We start from the raw sequence: 24,525 nt of genomic DNA, 5'->3' as shown, positions 1-24,525 counted from the left end.
GTAACGCAAGCGCATCAAGATGTCCCGCTCATACACAGGATGCACTCCGATAGCAGCGATCTTGTTTTAGATAGACACGTGGAGAGGCCCACTGCGGTTTCGACCGTAACATTTGCCGATATCTTAAAGTCGAGCGAAAAACCTAAAGAAGAGGAATGGATTAAGGTAACTTATAAAAGTAAAATTAAAAACAAGTTTAAAGGAAATAAGGGTAAGGGTTCTACCGTGTCAAATGGGAGTTTTAAGGCTGCGGAAGTCAAAATACCTTTTTACATATATAACGTTGACAAGGGCGCTTCAATAAGTGATATTAAAAGGCATATTTATGAAAAGACGAATGTCTCAGTAGAACTCACCAAAATAAAAATGAAACAGGATAAACAGTATGAAGCCTACAAATTTGATATTCCTCACCACAAGCTATCGGTATTTATGGATGAAAACATGTGGCCAGAGGGTATAGCATTTAGGCGGTACATATATTTCAAAGGTAGGAGGGCAGACTCAGCTCAGGCAAATGGAACAGAGGCCAAAGAAACTTCTAATAATGGATAAAAATTTAAATTTAAAATTGATTACTTTTAATTGCAAGGGCCTTAAGAGATCTAGTGAATGTGTGAAGTCACTTTGTCAATCGGCAGATATAATAGCCCTTCAAGAAACCTGGCTTATGCCTTATGAGATACCTTTACTCGGGGAAATACATAACGATTTCATGTACACTGGTAAGTCATCTATAAATCTCTCCACTGGGATACTGAGAGGCAGGCCGTTTGGAGGCGTGGCGGTATTGTGGCGGAAAAGTGTGTTTACCTCAGTGTCTATAGTGCCGTGTCATAGTGATCGCATTACGGCGATAAAGGGCGTAACTGCCAATCGCGAGATGTTGTTTGTTAATGTGTACATGCCTACGGATTCAGCTGAAAATATTATTGAATTTAATGATTGTTTAAGTGAAATTGTAGCTATAATTGATACCTGTGGCATTGAGTCGGTATATATGTTGGGCGATTTTAATGCGCATCTTGGCGAACTCTTCGGTAAGGAACTTTTAAATTTTTGTACCGACCAGAAATGGATATGCGCCGATATTGCTAAGCTCGGGCGAGACAGCGACACATACACATTTATAAGTGACGCACATGGATGTCGTCGCTGGCTCGACCACTGTGTGGCCACGGAGGCAGCGTGGCTGTCGATCAGTGAGGCCAAGGTGCGCTACGATGTATATTGGTCTGATCATTTTCCCCTAGAGATCAATTGTAATCTTTATGTTACAAGAATAAAATCAAGGAATTATGATGTACTAACACAAAACAAAGACAAAATAAGATGGGGAGACAGAACTCAGACCAATATATATCAACAAGTATGTAACAGCTTTTTGAGAAACATTGACTTCCCTCCGGAACTAAGTGCATGTTGTGACGATATATGTACGGATGGAAGTCATAGGCTTGTGATTGATGAGTTGTACCGAAAAGTAGTCCACGCGCTGCAGGAGGCAGCGATCGCGAGCAACCAGCCGGGACGAGTTGGGAGGCGTAGGCGTGTGGTTGGATGGAATAAGTACGTCAAGGACGCACGCAGGGAGGCTCGTGAAAAATTTGAGACGTGGAAAATACATGGCATGCTCTTGTATGGTAAAGAATTTCAAGACATGAAGTCTAGCAAGAAGAATTTTAAAAATAAACTTAAATTTTGTCAGAGAAATAAAGAGCAATTGCAGATGGATGTATTAGCAGAGCAGCATAGACAGAAAAAATTCCATAAATTTTGGAAGGAAACAAACAAATTAAACCCTAGAGCGAGCCTCCCTGTTAGTGTCGATGGGGAAACGGATGCAAAACGTATAGCTAACATATTCAAGGAGCATTTTAGAGTCCAATCACCATTAACTCGGAATCAGTATGCGCAGAGGGTTGATTTGCCTGCGTCGGGCTCTTCTCTATCATTTAGCGCTAAAGAGGTAGATAGTATTATAAAGAGCTTGGCGAGGGGAAAGGCTCCGGGACATGATGAACTGAGTGTAGAGCACCTGTTGAATGCGGGTTCTCATGTTTACCGGATCCTTGCTATGTTTTATACGTTTTGCATCCGACACTCGTACCTTCCTGCAGACCTAATGGATAATGTAGTTGTGCCTGTAGTTAAAAATAAAACGGGTGATATTGCCGATAAAGGTAACTACAGGCCAATTGCATTAGCCACAGTATTGGGAAAGGTGTTTGATGGTCTGCTTGACCGCCAGCTCAGTGGATATATAAAATTAAATGATGCACAGTTCGGCTTTAGAAGAAATGTATCCACGGAAAGTGCTATACTGGCGCTCAAGCAGACTGTTAAATACTATACTGACAGGAAGACACCTGTCTATGCCGCCTTTCTCGATCTTTCTAAGGCATTTGACCTTGTTTGTTACGAACAGCTGTGGACAAAGCTGAGGGACCTTAATGTGCCACCAGAATTGGTTAATATATTAAGGTTTTGGTATAGCTCACAAACGAACAGGGTCAAATGGGCTGGTGCTTTTTCGGATCCATATCACCTTGAATGCGGAGTTCGACAGGGTGGACTAACATCTCCCTCCCTGTTTAACGTCTACATTGATCAGCTGATTGATGGACTCCGCCGAACCGGGATTGGCTGCTCTATTGATGGCACTATGGTGAATAACTTGAGTTATGCAGACGATATGGTTCTGCTGAGTCCATCAATTAGCGCACTGAGAAAGTTACTCAAGATGTGCGAGTCGTATGCTGAGTCACATGGACTCATGTATAATGTAAAAAAAAGTGAGCTATTAGTTTTTAAGAGCAAAGGTAACTCGCCGGATGATATCCCTCCTGTGACTCTTAACGGAGTTCCTCTTAAAAGAGTCACAGAGTTTAAATATCTAGGGCATATTGTTACGGAAGACATGTCTGATATAAAAGATATAGAAAGGGAGCGCAGGGCGTTGGCAGTCCGATGCAATATGGTAGCTCGCAGGTTTGCACGTTGCAACAAACAAGTAAAAATAACTCTCTTTAAGGCATATTGCCAAACTTTCTACACGTGCAGCCTGTGGGTGTCATATACGCAGAGGACCTACAATGACCTGCGCGTCCAATATAATAATGGATTCAGGGTGCTGATGGAGCTGCCGAGGTTCTGCAGTGCGTCACTGATGTTTGCTGAGGCTCGTACCGACGATTTTTATGCAATTATGAGAAAAAGAGCAGCATCGGTGATGAGCAGAATCCGTGGTAGCTCCAACGGCATTCTGAAGACTTTGTCTGAAAAACTAGATAATCCATTTATGAGACACTGGATTGGTTTGCATATGCACTCTTAGTGTCTCATGGATGGGTATCTAGTCAAATAAATTTATATTATAATAAATAAACTAACCTAGTTACTAACATAGTCTTAAGCAATTGTTTGTATTACTAACAAAATGGATGTAATATCTGGAATAAAGATTATTATTATTATTAACCGTCTATACTAGATATTAGCATTCCACATACATACGGCTCCACATACGGCTTACATTAGAACTAGCTGCAAAATTGCAATAATGCAGACTGCAGTTTATTTGCAGAACAAATGCGTACCGCTTAGACTTGGACACTTGCGATTTCTGTTTCGCGATTCGGAGTACTCAGATGCCAATTACCTCGTGTCTTCGTTTTCCGTTAATAAAAAATATGTATAGGTATGAGGTAATAATAATAAGTAAGGATGAAATAATTTTGAATATACAGTTAACAAAATAGCTAATATTAGCATAGTATCTTGAAATAGGTAACTTGTGTTGCTAGACCAAACAGTATAAAGCCGATGGTGCCACACTTGTGTGTTTCCTTTTATACTCATTCTCTTACATTTTCTATACTTACTCATGTTATAACATGATTGCTTAAACTTACCCTGAACAGCTCCGATGACAGCCCTTGAGCTGGTCCGTACTACGCTAACGAGTCGCTCGTATCTGGCCGCCTCCTGTATTACGACAATGGACATGGGCGTCATGTCTGCGGGCTTGATATCGCCCTCATGCGATGGACCCCTCAGGATCTTGTTCGGTAGCCTGGCTAAAACATCTTCCGCGATAGCCATGGCCTGTTGTTCGGGAGTAGTGCCTGCCCCTCCGGCGGCCATTGTGTCCTAAAATTTTATAAAATCATCATCACATCAACCATTTACCGGTAGGAAGGGTTTAGGCCTTTGACAACCACGCTGGTCCAGTGCGGATTGGTGGACTTCACACACCTTTGAGAAAATTATGAAGAGCTCTCAGGCATGCAGGTTTGCTCACTATGTTTTTCTTCTTCTGAAGCCAGTTATATTTGAATTACTTAAACGCACATAAATATAATACAGAATCTTTAAAAATATTCTCCTTTCGGATGAGCTCCACTTTTTAGTTATAAAAAATCGGCTTGACTATTTAATTTAAATAAAATGAAATTAGCTGTTCCCATCCTTCCTACTAATATTACAAATGCGAAAGATGGTAGGTATGGATGGATGGATGTTTGTTACTCATTCACGCAAAAACTAATGAACCAATTTGACTGAATTTTGGAATGAAGATAGATTAAACTCTGGATTAACACATATGTATTGCTTTTTAAATGTACGGCTCTCGCAATATTCACAAAAAACCAAAACCGCGTACGAAGCCGAGGGAAACAGCTAGTTATTTATAAAACATTCAAAATAAACTCAATCAATTATGCGTATATAAAAATAATTATTTTGTTATTTTTATATAAAACTGTTGAAAGCATTAATTATTTCATACACTCAAAGAGATAAATTTAAATGCGTAGTCATGCAAACGTAAAACTCCATTGAATTCGAAACAAATAATTCTTTTGTGATAAATTAATTCAGTACTCACCAAATACTCTTTGAGGCGATCCTTTTGGGAATAATAAAATACAAAATGATTACTGAATTGTACAAACAACGTGAACGATACTAAATTTATTCAAAAAATTTTGCTTACCGTGCGATCCTTCAGGCCGACAAAGATGGATGGATGAAACAGAAAAGGATGATTAAATAATAAAAATACAAACAAAATTATGTTACAAATATACTTATTGAAATACTCTGTAGCCACAACTCGTAGAAAATATTTTGCTATAAGTACTTATCTAAATGAAACAGATTATAGACTAGTGAACAAAGTAGTCATGTTATAATATGCAAACTCAAACTCATATATAATAATTATTTTTATGGGTCTATAGTATGAAAGAATATATAATCCCTACTAATATTATAAATGTCAATGTAAGTTTGTTTGTTACGCTTTCACGCAAAAACCACTTAACCGATCCTCATGAAACTTTATACAAATATTCTTGGAAGTGTTAGAAGTAATATAGGATACTTTTTATCCCGACACTAAGCTCGGTTTCTTTGAGAGCGGGGGTGAAAGTATTTGACGATTTTACACCATAACTCCGACAAATTATAACCGATGTAAATAATTATTTTTGTATTATAGAGGTTGTAATATGTGTTTATTTTTGCCCAAACTTTGATGAATGTGGTTGGAGATATACTCCTCAGCGGACAGCAGCAAACCCCTCATTTAAGTCTTAGCGATACTGAATACATTAACTACAACTAAATTGAATGCCACATCAAAAAACAAAATCACACGCAGACGCAGTCGCGGGCAACAGCTAGTATATGATATAATAACTATGATTCATAATATTATGGTATAACCTAAACCTAATATAACATAACACATAAGATTGCTACTTTGGCGTCCTTCGGATCAGTGTGTAGTAAGTATATACCAGCCATATCTGTTGAATATTTGTGATTTGCTTCTTGCTTATAATATACTGGTTACCTGTGTGAGAACTGCGGTGTTAAGAAGTTCTTCGGCTTCTCGGAAATGTTTAGTTATATCAGCATTGGGGTGGAAGCCGAACACGCTGGGCGGAGTCGCCACGGGTAGAGATCGCGCGAATAGGATAAAATCTGCGTGCTCTCGTAGAGTCGGAACGTAGTATGTGCCTACAGGAACAGGCAGTTTAGATTATGTTTTTTTTTATTATTTGCGATTAAAAGTAAAAAAAAAATAGCATCAAAGTTATAAGCGGTGGCTTCACTTTCGAAGGGTCGAGTTGCGGGCCGGCAACTCTTATCTTTTCAGTGCTATGTGCGATTTACACAATGAAATATCACTGCAGAAGGAGACCAGTGGCGGTAATCTAAATATGATGATGATGACGATGATGATGATGATGATCGAATTAATATCATTGATGGTTGCAATGACACTTGATAGAATATTAATTTCTTTCTCAGTTTAATTGTTATTGATGTTGATAAAATAATTTAATAATTAATCTTACTAATAAATAAATAAATAAACGCCACAAGCAATAATGCTCAATGAAACCTGCTCACTATTAAAATCCAAACGATTTTCTAATGCAAGGATTTCCTTTTAAAATGAACCGATTACTTAACAGGTTTTGTTTTACAAGAGTATATATAATATGCTAAAAACAATCAAAACATGTGTACAGTTGCAGCATAATTGTAAAATAAAGGCGTCTTGTATCGTTTCAAAAGCAAACGAAACAAAAAATGTTATGAATATTCTTGGTATTATTAAAATTTTATTTTATTTATTAAGTGCCAGCAAAATATAAGGGTTTTGCATTATTTGTTAAGCAAGCAAGTAAAACGAAAGATGCTATGAATTTTCTTGATAACATAATGTATAAATGCTGCAGATTATTCCAAACCGATTGATTTCGAATAGGTACAAAATTACACTCGGTTCGGTGTCTAGATTGACACCGAACCGAGTGTAACAACCTGAATAACTAGCAAAATAAAATTTAAAACATCAATAAATGTATATAATTTACATAAGGCCTTATTTAATTTTTTTTAAATATAAAATGAGTACCTAATGCACATCCTCAAGTAAAGAATTACACTCAGCGTAATAAATTTAACGCTCAAAGTCAAGCCCTAAAAATCCAGCACTGTGATTTAAAAAAAATGTATTAAAAAAGCAATGTACGGTAGTAAGTTACGTGTTGAAATTCAATAAATAAATAAATATACTACAGATCACCATTTAACCTCAAAGTAAGCGTATCTTATGTTAAGTGTACTGAGATGACTGATGAATATATTTAAACACCCAGACACTGAAAAACATAGGTTCATCTAAGGATACCATTTATCTATTTTCACCACTTTTAGAGTTTGAAAAAAGTGCCCGTGCTGTATAGAGTTTACCTGTTGGATCGAGAGGGTATTTGTCTTCATCAATGGCGCGTGGGTTGTAGAACTTATGGAGAATGGTGTTAAGGCAGCGACGGTCCCAATCATCGGTGACGCGACCACCGTAATTGCACTCGCCAGTAAGGTACCGGAGCGCCACAAATTGTACGTCCTACATAATCAAATAATTAATTACGAGTATATATCGCTTCATTCTGTCTCATAGTTAAAATTTATTTTAGGAATTAAGTCATTTGGTAGCTGAAATTTTGTTGTACCTTTTGAACCAATGAATACGTCAAGGTTGTTATGAAAATTTTCTTTATTAAGTAACAAGTTTCCGTTCTTTTGAAGTGAAACAAATATTTTTAATGTCTTTGACCGGTTACCGATATATTGTAGCCCCGATTTGTGACGTAATTCGGACATAGGTCCTTACAACGGTCATGGGGGCGTTCAGACCTTAGCCGCTTGCTCCTAATATTATAAATGAATAAATGTGTTGGTTTGTTCTTCCTTTATGCTCTCATTAAGCAAATGTGTTGGTTTGTTCTTCCTTTATGCTCTCATTAAGCTACCAATCGTTTTTTTTTGCATAGAGTCAGTTGTTAAGCCGAATAGTAACATAATATGCTTTTCTTGTCCCAGGAAAAAAAACGGTCCCCACGTGATTTGTACAAAGAAGAACGCAAGCAACTGCTAGTAAAAGATATATTGTAAATATTATATCAAATTTTTATCTATTTAAAAATACATACTCGGTTCCGCATTTCAATAATTTACACTTGAAATATCTTACTTCGTATTCATTGAGGAACATGTACAGCTGTGTCACACTGATGCGCAGATCGGTTTCGTTGAACTCGTACCGAATATTCCACCCGAGTGGGCCAAACTGCCGTCGCTCCTGCACCACGGCGTGGAAGAAGCAAAGTGCGAACAGAAGCTTCTTGAAGTTTTCCGGCTGTTTGTTGCCTTCGAACCACTCCATGTCGTTTATTGGGTCGCTTTGGTACGAGCGTGCGATGTTCGCTCTTAGACCTAGGTAAAAAGTTTCAACCGGCATAACACAGCGTCCTAACCTTGTGAACAGCGTCGTGGCAGAATATAAGCCCGGAAAATAAAGAAAGATGTAGAGCAAGGTAAAGAAAGGTAATACACATGGAAAGGTAATTGATATAATACTTATGAAACATGTCAACGGGTAACGAACATGAAGACAATACGTTATTATTAAATCATACGCAAAAACCTACTACTATACAAAATTGCTACTAAGTATTATATTGTCTTTTAATAAGTAATTGGCGCAAATTGAAATGGTTTATTCTGTAACTTATAGGTTCATTTATACTGTTAGTATCAGAACATAGAGACATCGTTGTAAAGCAATGATAGCCTAGTGGTTAGAGTTTCATCTCCGAAACGCACGCGTTTAACACAATTTAATATCACTTGCATTAAAGGTCAAGGAAAACATGCATTCCTCAGGGCCTATAATGTTCTTCTTGCCATGCCATAATGTTCTGAAAGGCGTGTGAAGTCTACCAATCCACACTTCGCCATCGTGGTGGGAATCTTTTCTTAACCTACCTTGGGGTGGCTCGTTTGTCATTTTCACACCATTTTGTAAAACATAAACTGGGAAATGATCCGCCGGGTAAGACGTTAACCACAGTCTAAAGTCAGGATGCGTTGAGTCAGGTGTCAGGCTCTCACAAATCTGAGAAAAAAGTTTTAGAGACAAAAATTAACTTTGGATTGGACTATTATATCAAAACAAGACTCAGGCGTCTAAAATACAATTTGCATCATTCTAGAATAATAAGTTACCTTCTCTAGCATCGGCATCCAGCTTTTAGCTAAGTGACAGTTTTGCAACACAACCCACGTGCCGCTTCTGATGCCTTCATCAATCAACTTGACTGCTATAGGGCCTTGCCCTTGTCCAAGAGACAGCGAGAACAAGCGTGATGATCCAAAACCCTATAAGTGTTTGTGTATTAGACGTGTAAAAGGTATACTGGGTCCACTGTCATTACTTAAAACAGTATTATTTTTTTTATTTAAAAAATAGTTTTATAATATGACATACTTAGACATCCCTAAAATGAGAATTTTAATTCCGAACCAAGAGCGTCAACACTATTTAAATAATACATATTTAAGCGTTTGTAGTAAGCCCACTGTTAATAATAATAATACTAAATGCTTTTATATCAGGCCAAATACCCATTTGACAAAATTAAAACAGAGAACACGGTAAAGATAATCAAAGAAAGACAACGTTAAAATAACATAAATCAAATTAAAATTACTGTTGAATCAGAAATTTGCAATGCAAGAGAGTATTATAGAAAGTTTAAAAGTAAGTGGCTAAGAACTTTGTAGTCCCTATTGTAATAATTGATTTGTTGGCTGAATTTTATCTTTTGCCTGTGTATATCTTGAAAATAAATATTTACCATTATATCTACATATTATATATAATCCATTACAATATATGCAGATAATAATGGCACATTTTTAAATAAATACCTGATCGTCAGCAAATTTAAGAAGAGTCCCCATAGGATCCGAGCCCGGAGTAAGAACAAACAATAGCGGTATACAGCAGTGCGAATCTGAGTACGATGAAGCTAAATCAAACAACGGTGGCTCTACGAACGGACGCCCCATTTGCGCTGCAAACAGAATCCTGTGTTATATTGTACCACAGTATAACAAGAGATACAGTAGCTTGAAACCTTTAATCTCGTTATTAATGCCCAAATAACCTGACAGAGTCGCAGCAGTATATATCGTCAGTGATTTGTATAAAAAACGGATCTACGGACTAACATACTTTTCATTTGTCAAGAAATAAATCAAAAAAATTAACTGTAGTAAAAAAACGAATAAACAGCAGTCTTGAAATTCGCAATTTCTATAAATTTCGTTATAGAGGCTATGTTTAGGTTCCTGCACACCCCCGCACCTACCGCCCGATTGTTCAGTCAAGGCGACTTTACCGGACTTCTGTATGATTATCCTTGCTGTGACTATACGGTAGCGAGTTTCTAGCTACGAGTGGCATACACATGTAATTGCATACACGGCAAACAAATTTTAGTGGGTATTCGAAGCTATGTTACATTTCAGTGCCGTAGGTCGAATTAAAACTCAACATCGCTGCTGTGATAAACTTGAAACTAGACAGTTGAAGAGATTTATTTGTCAATTGCAAGCATGAAATGTAGTTTGTCGATTATTTGTGTTATTATTGGTTCACGAATCATCATCCTTAGTCTATTCATTTTTCACAGCTGGATTCTCTTATAGGAAAGATGCTTTAAGAGCTTAGTTCAACCACGCTTCTCCAATTTGGTTTTGACGGGCATTGGCAATTTTTTTCATCAAATTAGTGATAATAGCCAGAACTGAGGGGTTGTCTCCGATGCTCTAGGGTGGAAGATGCCACTTTCCTAACTCCAGGTTGGTACTTACAATTTCTTAGCAGAAACATTCAATACCTTCATGAAATCGTTTGGCCCTTTCTGGGAATCAAATCCGAAACCTCGTAACCAAAAGTTAAACAGCGTATTTTGAATCGCTGGACAAACGAATATGAAATACAAATTTAATAATAGCTATAATTATTATCTCAGCATCCATGAGTCCTCTAAGCTACCCATTTTTTTTGCATCTCTGAGATATACACACTATTCTACTGATCATCTCATTTCTGATTCGATCATTCCTATTCTCCTCGCTGTTCCATCCTTACTTTTGCCCACTGATTGATTAAGCTTGCCGATTGAGCTATCATCTTTTAGAGCCAAAAGTGTAATATTATTAAAAAAAACCACAGGCCACTTACCCTCGACAAAGTTTTGAACAGCTGGTACCATCATATCTAGACGCATGCATCGTAGGACACACATTTTCTAAAATTGAAATAAAACAGCCTTAAACCATTTTTAATGAAAAATAAAATACAGCCTTTGCCTTGTGCACAGTACTTTTGAGGCTCTAGATAACAAAGAGTTTACCTCAAACATACTAAGCTGCTTATTCCACGGTTCGGGTAAGGGTTGATTGTGGGGATCCAGTGAATCGCAGAATGATTCCCATTGCGATATATTTTTCATAAAATGGTCTATAATGCCGTGGAACTTTTCGATCTCGTTAAGTCTGTATAATAGCAAAAAAGGTAATTATAATTAGTGCTTTGACAACTACAATTTCATAAAGACTCCAGCGCTTATTTAATGCATTGGTCGTATTCTTAGTTGAGAAGTGAAGAGAGCAAACGCGGCCACATAGTTGCATCCCGACATACTTTAGCCTTAACATCAGTTGTTATGATACTATCAAATAAAAAAAAATGAGTAAGGACAATTTACGATAGGTACGAACGGTTACGATAGGTATTAACCTATCGTAACCTAAGCATCCGCCTCCGCTTTCATCTCTCACAAGATAGAAAAATGAATGTTAAAATGTAAAATGTAAATTTTTGATGTTGGAAAAGAGCAACTGCTGAGTTTCTTGCCGGCTTCTTCTCGGTAGAATCTGCCTTCCGAACCGGTGGTAGAGTCACTACACACGGACAGACTTGACGTTTCAAAAGTGCTTGTATTAGGCCTACTTGAAATAAATGAATTTCGAATTTTGAAATTTTTTTTTGAATTTTGTAACCGTAACGTTGAAAATATTTGAAACTTACATAAGTATGTTTGGTATAAAAATATTATATTTTGCGTACCCGTTTAATTCTGACCAAGCTTGAGGGCTAAGAAATGAGACCGGGTTCGGTGGAACATGGCGTGGCTGTGCGCCAGCTAGCAAGAACATCACGTCGCCTTGCTCTAAGCTACTTTCCGCAACCATAATGGTAACGGTGAGAAGTAGTGAGAATACCAGTTTATCCTATAGGCAATATGAATTTATCTTTTTTTAATAAAATAATACACATTCTAAAGATGATGAAATGAGGGAACAGATATTATGTTTGTAAAAATACAAGCGTTACAGATGAAGTGAAGAAGACGTGACTATACCGCTAAAATAATACAAGAAGAAAACAGCTTTATACTTAAATGACGATGATGACTTTTGCACCACGAGAATAATTTTGTCCAGTTGTGACACCACAAAGCAAACGATTTAGTTAACAAATTTTTAGCCACGCAATTACCCATCGCAACCAAAGAATCGAAGTTTGTTATCTAATCAGATCAACCCGCATCAGAGCAGATTTGTGAATTGATCATGCATTTGTCCAATTATAGTAGAAAATTTATTATTTATTAGGAGACTAAAGATGATGCTGACGACATAAAGATTAACGATTATATACCTTTTCAAAAAGACTCCTGCAGATGTTTGCGTACAGTGAGTATGTAAAATGGGCGCGTAAAATTGCGAGCCTTTGGGGAATGTCCTCCACCTTCTCGGTATTGTCAATAGACCCCGTGAACAGACCCTCGAACCAGCCCAGCGAGTATTGGTACATTGGGTCAATATTTGCCAGAGAAGCTTTATTGAAAAACAAACAAACAATATGTTGTATAGAAAATAACTTACATTTTACCCAAATATAGAAAGCTAAGATTTTTCAATCACATTTTGAGATACAGTTCGAAGTTTATTGAAATAATGTATTAAAATTGCATAATAAAATGATTTATTAATGACGGTATGTACGATCTTTGTATGAATTACTATATCCAAATAAGAGTTAAAAAAACATAAACAAAACATGCCATATAAAAATACCAAGTAAAAATTACCGATAAGGAAAAATAAGTTTGTTGAATGTACAGCGATCGGTACATAATCGTCTCGGGCTACATCGATCGCCTTTTCCGTAACCATAGCTACCTCTTGCTTCTCTTTGATTTCATTCGACATATCTTTAGCGGAGTTGAGAATCTAAAATTAGACGAACAACTGTCCTAAAATATGTGCTGTATGTCTTTCATAATCGAACATTTTAACTGTTTTATAAAATCGGTCCAGTATTCCTTATTACGTGTAAATCCCTTAACAGGTTTAAGGGTAGTTATTTTAAGAAGGAAGACATTTTGAATAAATTTGTATATTTGAAATTCTTCATTCTTGATAAGTTCTCCCTTCTTAAAAAAGTTCTTGGGTATAAATTAATCTTAGACACACATAGATAACTAATTTACCTGCACAGCTTCCTCATCCTCTAGCAAATGCTCCGAGGTGGATAAAACATTAAGGATTTTTTTTTCAATATCTTGTAAAAGTCGACGGTGCTCTGCCCCTTGCGTTGTTAAATCTGCCTTGGCTTGTTGTAAATCTGGTCGTTCTCGAGCCACCACTCGTGAGAGCAACTGTGCTTGTAAACCGTCTTTGGCTAACATGAAGTTTACTAATGTTACTCGGACACCGACTTCAGGCAGGTAATGTGGGTTTGCCAATTTCGTGCTTATATACAATCTGAAATACATAATTAAAAATTGGTTTAACTAGAGTTTAACTAAAGGATAGAGTGTACTCACTCAATCCTTTAGTTAGTTAGCTTCAAAGAGCTATGTGTATAATTGAATTTTTACATATGACATCACTCACTTAAAATCTTTATTATATTCAACGATGGTATCTCCAATCTTAATACATAGTGCACCACCTTGTCTGAAAGTTTGCTGTTGCAGTAATGGTTCCAACATCGGGTCAAGCTCCTCAAGCACATTTTCAAGTAAAACCTAAAAAAATACTTCGGGGTTTATTTATAATTATCGCGGGTTTAATTTAAAACTAAACAAGTGCGTGCGAAGCCGTTGGACAGTGGGGTAACTAAATAAATGAATGAATGAATATACTTTTATTGCACAACACAAATATAAAAAAAGAAAGTACAACAAAACAATGTATACAATTTGGCGGCCTAATAAAAATAAATAAGATAATCTTAATGTTACGAAGATTCCGTATTTTTGCTTTAAAACCATTTAGTTTTTATAATACGACCACAGTAACAGAATATTACCGGCTGTCCAAATTGCACGGCGTTTTCTAACACGCGACCAAGATCAGCTTGTGCCATCCGTACCACACATAAATTGTTTGGCTTCTCCATATTCTTTATCCAGCGATTGGCTTGACCCTGTGGATCTATCATTAACGGCCAACGTCGAGCTGTCCTAAAATATTTTCATTTTCAATGAAGTAAAACATTTTAGTATAAATTAATGAATAACTGAATTCAATTTGATTACACACCACAAGAATAGTCTGAGTACACCTTATTCATTAGCCAGACATTAAAGTTGAGTAGAAATAAAATGGGGCGAAAAGGCGACCTTGGTTAACAACTATAATAGCTAATTTTTAAGAATTGAAACGGAAAATTATAAATATAATATTATTTTTAAATTAGATCGATCACATCAAAGTTTTAGTAGAGATGACTGATTCAAACAGAAAAATCCTTACATGATAATAATTGCACTCTCAACGCTGAAGTCATCCGCAGGCAAGCCGTCGATGTTCCACTGTTGAATGGTAACAGGTTCGCCCAAAGACTTTATTAGGCTAAAGTTCAGAGTGCAAACAATTCCACAATCGTGACATGCATGGGCCCATTTCTTTACCTTTGGATAACATAATGTTAATAGATAAGATATTATTAATTTTAAGGGTTTAATTGTATTTTAGTTTGCTTTTAAATCCTTATTACTGAAAAGTAACTTGTTTTATTCTGATAGTAGTCATGGAATCATTCGAAAATAGTTTTATCATATTTTGTACATATATTCTTACTTGGTCATTTCTAAATGCAGCTGTAAATGGTCCTAAATAAGCAATAATCCCAGCTGCAATTAATATGTCTCCTGAAATGGAAATCAAATAACTCGTTAAAAATTTACTTTTATCATATCTGAATTACGACAATTTTAAAATGGAAGCAATGAGCAGAAAGTAGCCTTGGGATACAGGTGGACCAGACGTGGACGTTCATTGGTTGATATTAATTTATTGACGTACCAGTTAGTGTGTTGTAAGTCTCTCGTAATGTTTTAGCTATCTGCGTCCATCTATGCTTTTCTCCTCCTAGCCCAGAAATGAGCATCTCAGCTCTCTTCAGCTTATTACTGCAATCCATAACCTCGTCGTCTAGCATCCTTTGTTGGCGATTTTGCTCTGACAGCGCATCTTCTAGTTTTCCCAGTTTCAGTTGCACCTGTACACACAATCAAGTTAGATCCACAGACACCTATAACCTATCGAACAACAAGCCAACCTGCGAATGTCCGTTTTCTCCTATGTAAGAAGAGACATAGCCTCAGTGGGAATCAAAGACTGCTGACTACAATGATGACCATAAAGGGATGTCAAATTATCTGTTCATCCTAGCTACTGTTTTTATTTATTATAATTACTGATTATAATTAAAGTTATGATATCTTTACCTCTCTCAACTGTGCTTGTTTGACGGCCAACGCAGCCATAGCTTTATCGTAGACAGCTTGCGCGGCCGCTAGTCGCTGCTTTTTCGGTGCAACCACTTTTGCAACTTTATCGTATTTCGTCATTGCAATCACCCATTTACACATACCTGAATTCATATGAAAATGTGTATGCATATTCATATAAATATAAAAATAAAAAAAATCTGCTACCCATAACTTTAAAAATACTAATGATGTAATGTAACTAAAATTTGCATCATATCAACTATTAGTTTTTTTTAACTCATCACTATAAATCTTAATATTTCATAAATAAACATAACAAAAAACAGCTAGATACGTAAAAACTTTTAAAATTACCATACTTTACCGTGATCAAATTACGTCTTACTAACGATCGTATTATATATATTACCTTCAGCAGCAACCGACACAGCTCTGATCTTTTCAGGTACAAACCCATCGTCCTGCATCACAGTAGTCATAAGTTTCTTCATAACAGCAGGTGGAATATTATCCTTATCGTAATTTTGCAAAGATTCTAAGAACTTTATGTCATTCAGCAACTTCTTCGATGGACCCCAATAATCTTCAATAGTACCCACTCCAGAAGGATTCGGAATTTTATCGGGTTTCATTTCCTAAAAACAATTGAGTAAAACGAATTTTTAAAATGAAATTTTAGTTCGCAGTTATTGTAAATTTTCAAATTGAAACTATCGTGAGTCTAGTTCATTTATAATTCCCAGTCGAATTCACGTAAATTTTTGTTGGAAATTACCTGACTAGTTTCGATCCCATTCGGGGCTCTTTGTCATGAACTTGCTCGTGTTACGCAGCAGGACACATTAATTGGGCTATCTCCGACCAAAATTCAGAAATCAGCCAACATCAACACATTTAGTTGCAAATTATTATAATTTTAATCAAATCACCTTAGGTAATTAGAATATAATTACTAACTCAATAATTCAACGACAAGATATTTACGACTTCAAATTAGAATAAAGTTAATTTTTCAAGTCAAGTTAAGTGCTAAATATAAAATAAACTTACCGGATCATCCTTTTGTTGAATGCAATGTAAAAATTTTAAATTAGATATTAATTATAATTCCTTTTGAATTATTAAGTAAAATAAAAATAATAATTACGAAATAAAATAACTTACCTATAAATCCAGTTTTAAAAACAAAAAGTTTATATTTTTCTAAAGAATATAAAATAATAGTGCGAATAAAAATAGAAATATCACACAAAAAAAACGCATAAACCTTCAATATGCAGATAGCTTCCATGACAAGTTTTATTCCTCGGGGAGGGCTCTTCATTGTCTTGATAAAAGTAATATCCTGAGGTGTCAAAGTATCCAGCGCGGCCAACGCAGAATTGAGAATTGGCATCGCTTCTGCGAGATCCGCATCACACTCGTCTTTGATACCCTGGGCTTCTCTTGCCTAAATTAACAATTTTACATTTAATAAAACCATGCTCAAGAATTGCTGACCAAATTAGTCTGTAAAATGATATTGTGGAACGTATTGTGAAAAATTTTAACATTTGGGGATCTAATTTTGTGAATTGCTAATGCTGGTAAACACTATTTAAGAGAAGGCAAATTACAAAAAAAAGAAATAACACAGACTTGAGCAGTTCATTAAATTGAGTAAAACTAAATTAATTTAAACATTAATTTTAATTTTAAAGTTAACTGCCTGTCACAGAAAAAAATACAATACTATCCTATTCTATCTTTCTCTTTCAAAATGGAAAAAACATGCCTGTTCTTCTGCCGCAGCTTGATCAACGAGTACTTCTGCTTCGACAAGAGCAACTCCTTCCTTCTCTTTCTCCACCTTAGCGGTAGTCTCAGCAACAGCGGCAGCTCCGGCGGCTAATTTAGGTTGTAATACTTCCAACGCTTCTTGTAATGCAGCAACGGATTTCGCTGCTATTGCAAGCTGGTCTAACCCAGTAATATAGCGTTTTTCACTGGATAACAATTCTCTGAAAATTATTTTAGTTTTAAAATCTTAAATTAATTCCTAAGTAAACTTTCAGTTTTAAATTTCATGGAAAATTACTTTCAAACTTCTTAAAGAACTAACACGTTTAACTCCATTATAATTATATAATTACGATTGTGATTATTTCCTAAGTATTATGTACAAGAACTGCAAAAAAAAATGAATCTTCCTGTCTTCTTGTGTACATACATCAATTTCGGACGAGCTCTGTCACAAAAAGCTAAACTACAACTAAAATAACTTAAACGTTTAGCCATTCTTTCAGCACGGCAACTAATTGAGTAATTGTCAAATGTTTGATCTAGATCAAACATTGTTCGTTTCTAGAAACGATGTCTGTTGCATTAAAAAAAAAGACACGTTGCATAAGCACAATGCATAACAATATATTATCATATTATGATATGCAAGAACTGACTGGCTAAGGTGAGATGGAGATAGGATGAGATATCAACAATGATCATATTCTTTATATCTGTTTAGTAGTTAATAATACACAAACTTACGTTCTCTTCTTGCTTAATAGTGATTTGAACATGTTAATAAGCTCTAGATAAGCTGTAGGCGTGACATAATTATATCTCTTGAGTCGTAACAGAAATTGCTTTGTTAATTCTTGCGTGTCCGTATGGAACATTTGGCACAGCTTAATAGCTGTTCCTCGTTCTAGTTCAGTAAGTTCAATATCTTTTAGAAACCGTGTTGCAACAGCAAGTAAAGCATCTGGTGGCCATTCCTATAAAATTGCAAATTTATTTGTGTATTTCTGAATGTCTATCATTAATCATTACGACCCTTAGCAAGATGAACGTTGCTCGGGGTTAAACAACCTTAAATATTTTTGTATAATTGATAAAACAAGAAGATAAAGAGTTCAAAATGTTACGGAAAATTGTTTATCGCAATATAACGCACTCTTTTTACACGCCTTAAAGTATTTTAATGATAGTTTTAATAAAATCTAACAATTAACAGTAAATTTCGTACTGGAAACGAACAACCTTTTCTATAATTACCAAATGAACGCTTTACCTGAAACCAGTCGATGGTACAACAGTTGACGAGGGAGGGAAACTTCCGGATACGAGTGCGCAATGATGTGCCAGCGGGCGACATTGCAAGCACAATGTGCAATTGATCACGTACTATGGACACAAAGTACGCGTATAAAGCGGTTGGGGTGCCATCTGTTTGAAGAGATTTGTCACGTTGCCGATCAATCTGCAAGCAACCAGTCTAATTTAGTTTCTGTATCCAGTTGTTAACTGTCCATATTTTTATGGTGATATGAAATAGAAATATTATGAGTACAAGTTAGCCAACGTGCTAGATTTTTCAGAAAATATTTCCCATTTGGCCATAAAGATTACCCTTGAATATTTATACAGTTATTAAAAACCTTTATGAGTCTATTTTACTAGAAACTTGATGTTATATTTAAAATTGACATCAATATTCAAAGAACCGATTATTGTTTTTCATTTATTGATATACAGTTTTTCTAGAATTTATGAGAGACATTGTAAGTGTTACGATGTTAAAGGCTGACTTTACTTTCATCAATGACTATAACATTATAAATAAAGCTTTAGCGGAAGACAATAATTGGTCACCGCTTTTGTAAAAAAAATGTTTCGATAGACAGAGGCGCTGGGCCAACTTTACTAGCGCCTAATTTGTATTGAAGCTATTATTTTCGACGCTGTTCCTACTTACAACTCGCATCTTTTCACAAAGCTCTGCTTTTTCATCAGCAACAAAAATGTTCGGAACTTCACCAGAGTTCAGCATGTTGTTAACATCTTCCAAGAAACCTTCCTCTTTTATCTGATTTGTATTTAAAAAAACAGTATGGTTTGAGTAATATTATATTAAAATTTATTGGACTATATCATACATTTCCTGGCAACGTATGGTTACTTACTTGGGATTCAATAAACAGAAATACCATATGCAAGTCAGGAGTACTTGATTTTCTTAACAAAGTTTTCAAATCTTCACGCCATTCGGTTTTGCCGTAAGTACGACTCATTTCAACCTATATATAAAGTTAAGTTCTTAATATTGAATCGTTATACCAAAGAAATCATATATGTTTACCATTAAAAATATATAATAAAAATACAGAGTAGAGACTCTAAAGCAAAGACAAAACCAAGACTATCAGCCTGGCCTGCATTCGTGATGGCGTAGATATACAATAATTGTGTCCCGCGTGCCAATCGCTAGATGCGATGGGTTCAGCAAGAGTGTTAGGAATAGCTTTTCTCTATAATTTAAATGGTATCCAAAACGTATTCGTTAGTACAGGATTTTATAAGCGACAAAGTTATACACGCAACGTATTAAAATAATATAGTGTGCAATGTTTTCGTATTATAGTGGATGTAATAAAATACCTGGAAAAGATCATATTCATTGATGTGAGCAGCGAGACGCGTGAGGGACTGCCGGCCTGAGCCACCCAGGCCTACCAACAACGCATGCGAGCGTGGCTGAGTGAGCACGCGACAGATCCTTGATACGTGCTCAATCGCAAACCTGAAAGTTAATTCAAAATTACCCCCGATTACTAATATACTTATAAAAATTAAAATGTGTTTGGTATTTAATCCATACATAAAATACAAAACAAATACAAAAAGCCTTTAAGATTAAAAAAGACTTGTTGTGCCGTTCCCACATAATGGAAGTAGGAAGAAGAAGATATAACTCATCTTAAAAAGATACTACCGATGGTACAAAATCCATATATCAAATCTTAAAAAAGAACATCAGTTACGTATTATTATAATTAAATAATTGGTTTTACAAATAAATAATAATAAAACGTGTGGCATTGGCAGATACAAGTGTCAATTATAAAATGATATATGATAAAAGTATGTGTTTATCCTTCCTAAAGTGTGATTCTAAATTGTGATTTGACTTCCTGATATGCGGGGGGACCATAGCAACCAATTCCCAACTCTTTCTTAGCCTAATCCTTCTCGCATCATTGCTTCGAATTTGAGGATCGCGGCTCTCTTTTCTTTTAGCTTAATTCTATATAATTAAATAAATGATTAATAGATGAATGAAAAATTAATAGATGATAAATGAAATAATCTTTATCATGTTACCTAAAAAGCACGAGATTCATTGGTTTCTTAGACATATTGTTGAACTCTACGAGATATGCGTCTACTGTTGAGTTCAAATGTTCCATATTCGTAGTCTCCATATAAAAACGCGTATCCACTTTCGGATTGGCAAAGTCACAGTAAATAAGATTGCGTAGATGTCGATCCGTTATCTGAAATGAAGGTAATAGGTAACTAGAAATATAAATAGTTTTACTTGCATTTTTATTACAAATGAGATGAGAAGCCTGCAAGGCAAAAGTTACTAGGCATTTTCAACTGGCATGCTCGCTCTAACGTAAAATGCCATTTTTGGAAAACACCTGGTGGAAAGGGATGATGCAGTCTTAGATAGTAGCGGGCTAATGTGTTAGAGGTACGGCAGTTTATGCTCAACCCATACCCTAATCGTTTACTATTTGACTTTGTACCGGAACGCTCAACCGCTTGGTGGTACGTCCTTGACGGTAGGGTGCCCCGGCCCAAGCCTCGGAGGCTAGACCAGACCAGGGGATATTAAAAAAAACCAGGAAAATAGATTCCCTTATTTCCTTCTTCGGTAGTCGAACCCGAGGCCTCCATTTTATAAGACAACAGCGCTCACCACAGCGTTTGCATAGGTGACAAAATGCATAGTTTTAAACATATTCCCATGAAAATGATTAAAATATACGGCCAAGCCAAACGCGCGAATTTGGTTTTTATTCTGTGTTAAAAAGTATAACTTTATCTACTTTTGTGGATACTCGAAAACGTGCCTTAGTAAATATCTACAGGATCGCAGATTTCTCAAACAGATAATTAAACATTAAACTATTTTATAAATTGGCGAAATATAACTATAAACTTGCCTTATCATCAGGTTCCTCAAGTAGTCGCGCAAGTAACTTGTCAAACTCGTCATTAAGATGGAGACCCGTTGCCTCTCTAAGACAACTCACCAGCCACTGACGATCTGAGTCTTCCGTCAGCCGGTCAGAAAACACACGAAGACACTCGTGGACCCATAACCGTTTTATAGACTGAAGGTCTGGAGTTACTTCTGGCACCGAAAGTAAAACGCCCTAGGGAGTTTTAATTGTAACAATTTTTTAGGACACAAATATTTTTTAACTTCAAATATTTTACTTTTTGCGGGGCCATTAAAAGCCATAAACTTGCAATCACTAACAAATACTATATAATATAACCATTAGGGTTTACTGCATTCAAGTATACCTGCATTTTTTCGAATTATAAAACAATAATTAGCCCAACCGCACAAAAAAAAAAATACATCAAACTTACCAATATAACTTTAGAGAAATCTCGTAAGTTAAATGTATAATGAGATTTAGATGGTGTAGGCAATAAGTTTAGTCTACACTGCTTATATACTTCTAATGTACCAGAAACTAATTCTTCTATACACGGGTCGAAATCCTTTGAAAATCCTCTGTAAAATATAAATGGTTAAAAAAATACTATTACTTAACCTACATAAACTTTCACATCTTTATTTGCATTAATACCTTGTATCTAAATGCCATAACATAATTCTTCCAAAGATTACTTTTAGAGTTTCATCATCAAACTCGTCAATGCAAAAGAACGAGAAGTGTCGTGAGAACCGTGGCGTTATGAGCTTTGCACCCGGCGTGGGCTTACCCATAGCACACATAAACTGTAACATTTGAAATAAATTATAATAATATGAACATAGATCCACACCTCAGGGTCACTCGGCAGAGGATGGAGAGAGATGAGATGCTTGGTGTTTCTCCGAGATCAAATCAAGAATGAGGAGATCTGAAGAAGAACCAGAGTTACCAACATAGCTCAAAAAGTTGCAAAGCTAAAATGGCAGTAGGCGGGGCACATGGCTCGGAGAACTGATGGACGTTGGGGTTCCAAGGTGCTAGAATGGATGACATCAAGCGATTCACAGGCAGCCGCTAGTTCCGAGCGGCAAAGACCGTAGTATTCGGAACTACCTACGAAAAACCTTTGTCCAGCAGTTGATGAACATTGGTTACATGATGATGATGATGAAATCATCAGGCAGCCGCTAGTTCCGAGCGGCAAAGACCGTAGTATTCGGAACTACCTACGAAAAACCTTTGTCCAGCAGTTGATGAACATTGGTTACATGATGATGATGACGGCCGACTGGCGCAGTGGGCAGCGACCCTGCTTTCTGAGTCCAAGGCCGTGGGTTCGATTCCCACAACTGGAAAATGTTTGTGTGATGAGCATAAGTGTTTTTCAGTGTCTGGGTGTTTATATATATTTTCTAAGTATTTATTTATATATAATTCCTAAAAATATTCATCAGTCATCTTAGTACCCATAACACAAGAATTCCAAATTAACCCACAAACAGCAGAATAAATTGAAATGAAAATTATTATTATAATATAGATCTAAATGGAAAATTTAGTCCGTAAAATACAACAGATGAAAAAAGTAATAATTAATCAAACCTGAACATCTGTGAGATGCATCGCAACATTAGTTTTACGGTCGTACCACAGGCCGAGATCGATCCCTTGCCGCAGAACTTCAATAGGTGGCTGAGCGCCGTACGTCTCAGCTTGCGGCATGCTGACATCGTCCACGAATACAACACAATAGCAACCGATTGGAGGGCCGAATACGCCTGGCGATTAAACAACAGAAATATATTTTTTTAATAAAAGAAGAAAGAATCTTATTCTTATTATTCTTGCAGACCCTGAATAATAACGGGCTAGGTAAATTTTGATGAGGATGCAGTAATTTCATGAATTTTATGACCAAAATACGAAGCGATTTGCTATTCTTGGCACAGGCATTATCTTTCATAGTAAAAACGATATAAATTCCGATATTAATAGAGTGCTGGTGAAATATAACTTAATCGGAATGGGACAACTAACCTTTTCGCCTTTTATCCAATTTACCCATAATTATATCTTGTGTCTGATTGCAATTTGTTTGTGCAGAAAATGCCATAATTAGGGCTTTATATACTTTTGTATCCACCCTCTTCACTAGAAAATCCTAAAAGCAATTATTAATTAAATATATACATTAAAAAAATTATATTGATCACGGCACGGATCTCTTCCATGAATAAAATAGTTTTACACCGTAGTCCGCCACGCTGGCCAAGTGCGCATTGGTGGTCTTCACACGCCTTTGAGAAAGTTTTGGAAAACAAATGAAAAAGGCGTGCAGGTTTCCTTACAATGCTTTCATTAACCGTTAAAGCAAGTGATAATTAATTTCTAATAAATGAATTATGATTGCAAAATATTTTGTAGCAGATATATACAAGCCAGCGTGTAGTTCATCCTGCCAAAACCATTTCGACTATGTTAGAACTATACTAGATACTACATACAATAATATACGATGATTTCCCAGTCCCGGTAGGTCCAACCATCATCACTGCCTTATGGTGGGTTACCAGTAACTTGAACAGAGCCAAGTATCGCACACTGTCCAGAGTTGTCACCAGGATCTGATTAGGAGGAGTGTCACGACTGATTGGAGGCGCGGAAACTACATCGTCTTGCCAGGGTTTCCATTTCCCTTTGCCCTTAAAACAAGTAATTTTATTAAATACTTTATAACATTGATCATGCTCAATTTATTAAGTAAACTCTAAAATGTTTCTAGTAGCTGCAAATGAAGCTAAGGATAAACCATTCCGTAGAACAAAATGCAAAAA

At 36.1% G+C, this 24,525-nt stretch overlaps 1 protein-coding gene across 1 annotated transcript in view; it reads right to left on the bottom strand.

The window, feature by feature from the left end:
- Positions 1-24,525, bottom strand: part of LOC120637424 (dynein heavy chain 7, axonemal) — a 48,331-nt gene that overhangs the window by 7,303 nt on the left and 16,503 nt on the right. Inside the window, exons 36-71 of the mRNA XM_039909263.1 lie at positions 24,196-24,393; positions 23,729-23,852; positions 23,294-23,469; positions 22,343-22,494; positions 22,119-22,266; positions 21,683-21,895; positions 20,832-21,004; positions 20,109-20,250; positions 19,634-19,747; positions 19,426-19,536; positions 18,742-18,930; positions 18,216-18,445; positions 17,464-17,689; positions 16,957-17,139; positions 16,099-16,324; positions 15,684-15,829; positions 15,259-15,454; positions 15,034-15,104; positions 14,707-14,864; positions 14,261-14,414; positions 13,843-13,976; positions 13,437-13,710; positions 13,035-13,176; positions 12,602-12,780; positions 12,008-12,171; positions 11,292-11,433; positions 11,120-11,186; positions 9,799-9,944; positions 9,094-9,246; positions 8,854-8,983; positions 8,060-8,301; positions 7,276-7,432; positions 5,864-6,030; positions 5,000-5,008; positions 4,892-4,912; positions 3,915-4,152 (exon numbers count right to left, since the gene is read on the bottom strand). Coding sequence (XP_039765197.1) covers positions 3,915-4,152; positions 4,892-4,912; positions 5,000-5,008; positions 5,864-6,030; positions 7,276-7,432; positions 8,060-8,301; positions 8,854-8,983; positions 9,094-9,246; positions 9,799-9,944; positions 11,120-11,186; positions 11,292-11,433; positions 12,008-12,171; positions 12,602-12,780; positions 13,035-13,176; positions 13,437-13,710; positions 13,843-13,976; positions 14,261-14,414; positions 14,707-14,864; positions 15,034-15,104; positions 15,259-15,454; positions 15,684-15,829; positions 16,099-16,324; positions 16,957-17,139; positions 17,464-17,689; positions 18,216-18,445; positions 18,742-18,930; positions 19,426-19,536; positions 19,634-19,747; positions 20,109-20,250; positions 20,832-21,004; positions 21,683-21,895; positions 22,119-22,266; positions 22,343-22,494; positions 23,294-23,469; positions 23,729-23,852; positions 24,196-24,393 — 5,695 coding nt within the window. The remainder of the gene's footprint in view (positions 1-3,914; positions 4,153-4,891; positions 4,913-4,999; positions 5,009-5,863; positions 6,031-7,275; positions 7,433-8,059; positions 8,302-8,853; positions 8,984-9,093; positions 9,247-9,798; positions 9,945-11,119; positions 11,187-11,291; positions 11,434-12,007; positions 12,172-12,601; positions 12,781-13,034; positions 13,177-13,436; positions 13,711-13,842; positions 13,977-14,260; positions 14,415-14,706; positions 14,865-15,033; positions 15,105-15,258; positions 15,455-15,683; positions 15,830-16,098; positions 16,325-16,956; positions 17,140-17,463; positions 17,690-18,215; positions 18,446-18,741; positions 18,931-19,425; positions 19,537-19,633; positions 19,748-20,108; positions 20,251-20,831; positions 21,005-21,682; positions 21,896-22,118; positions 22,267-22,342; positions 22,495-23,293; positions 23,470-23,728; positions 23,853-24,195; positions 24,394-24,525) is intronic.

Source organism: Pararge aegeria, chromosome 3 (genome assembly GCF_905163445.1).
Source record: "Pararge aegeria chromosome 3, ilParAegt1.1, whole genome shotgun sequence".
NCBI lineage: Eukaryota > Metazoa > Arthropoda > Insecta > Lepidoptera > Nymphalidae > Pararge > Pararge aegeria.
This window is presented reverse-complemented; position numbering and strand designations above follow the sequence as displayed.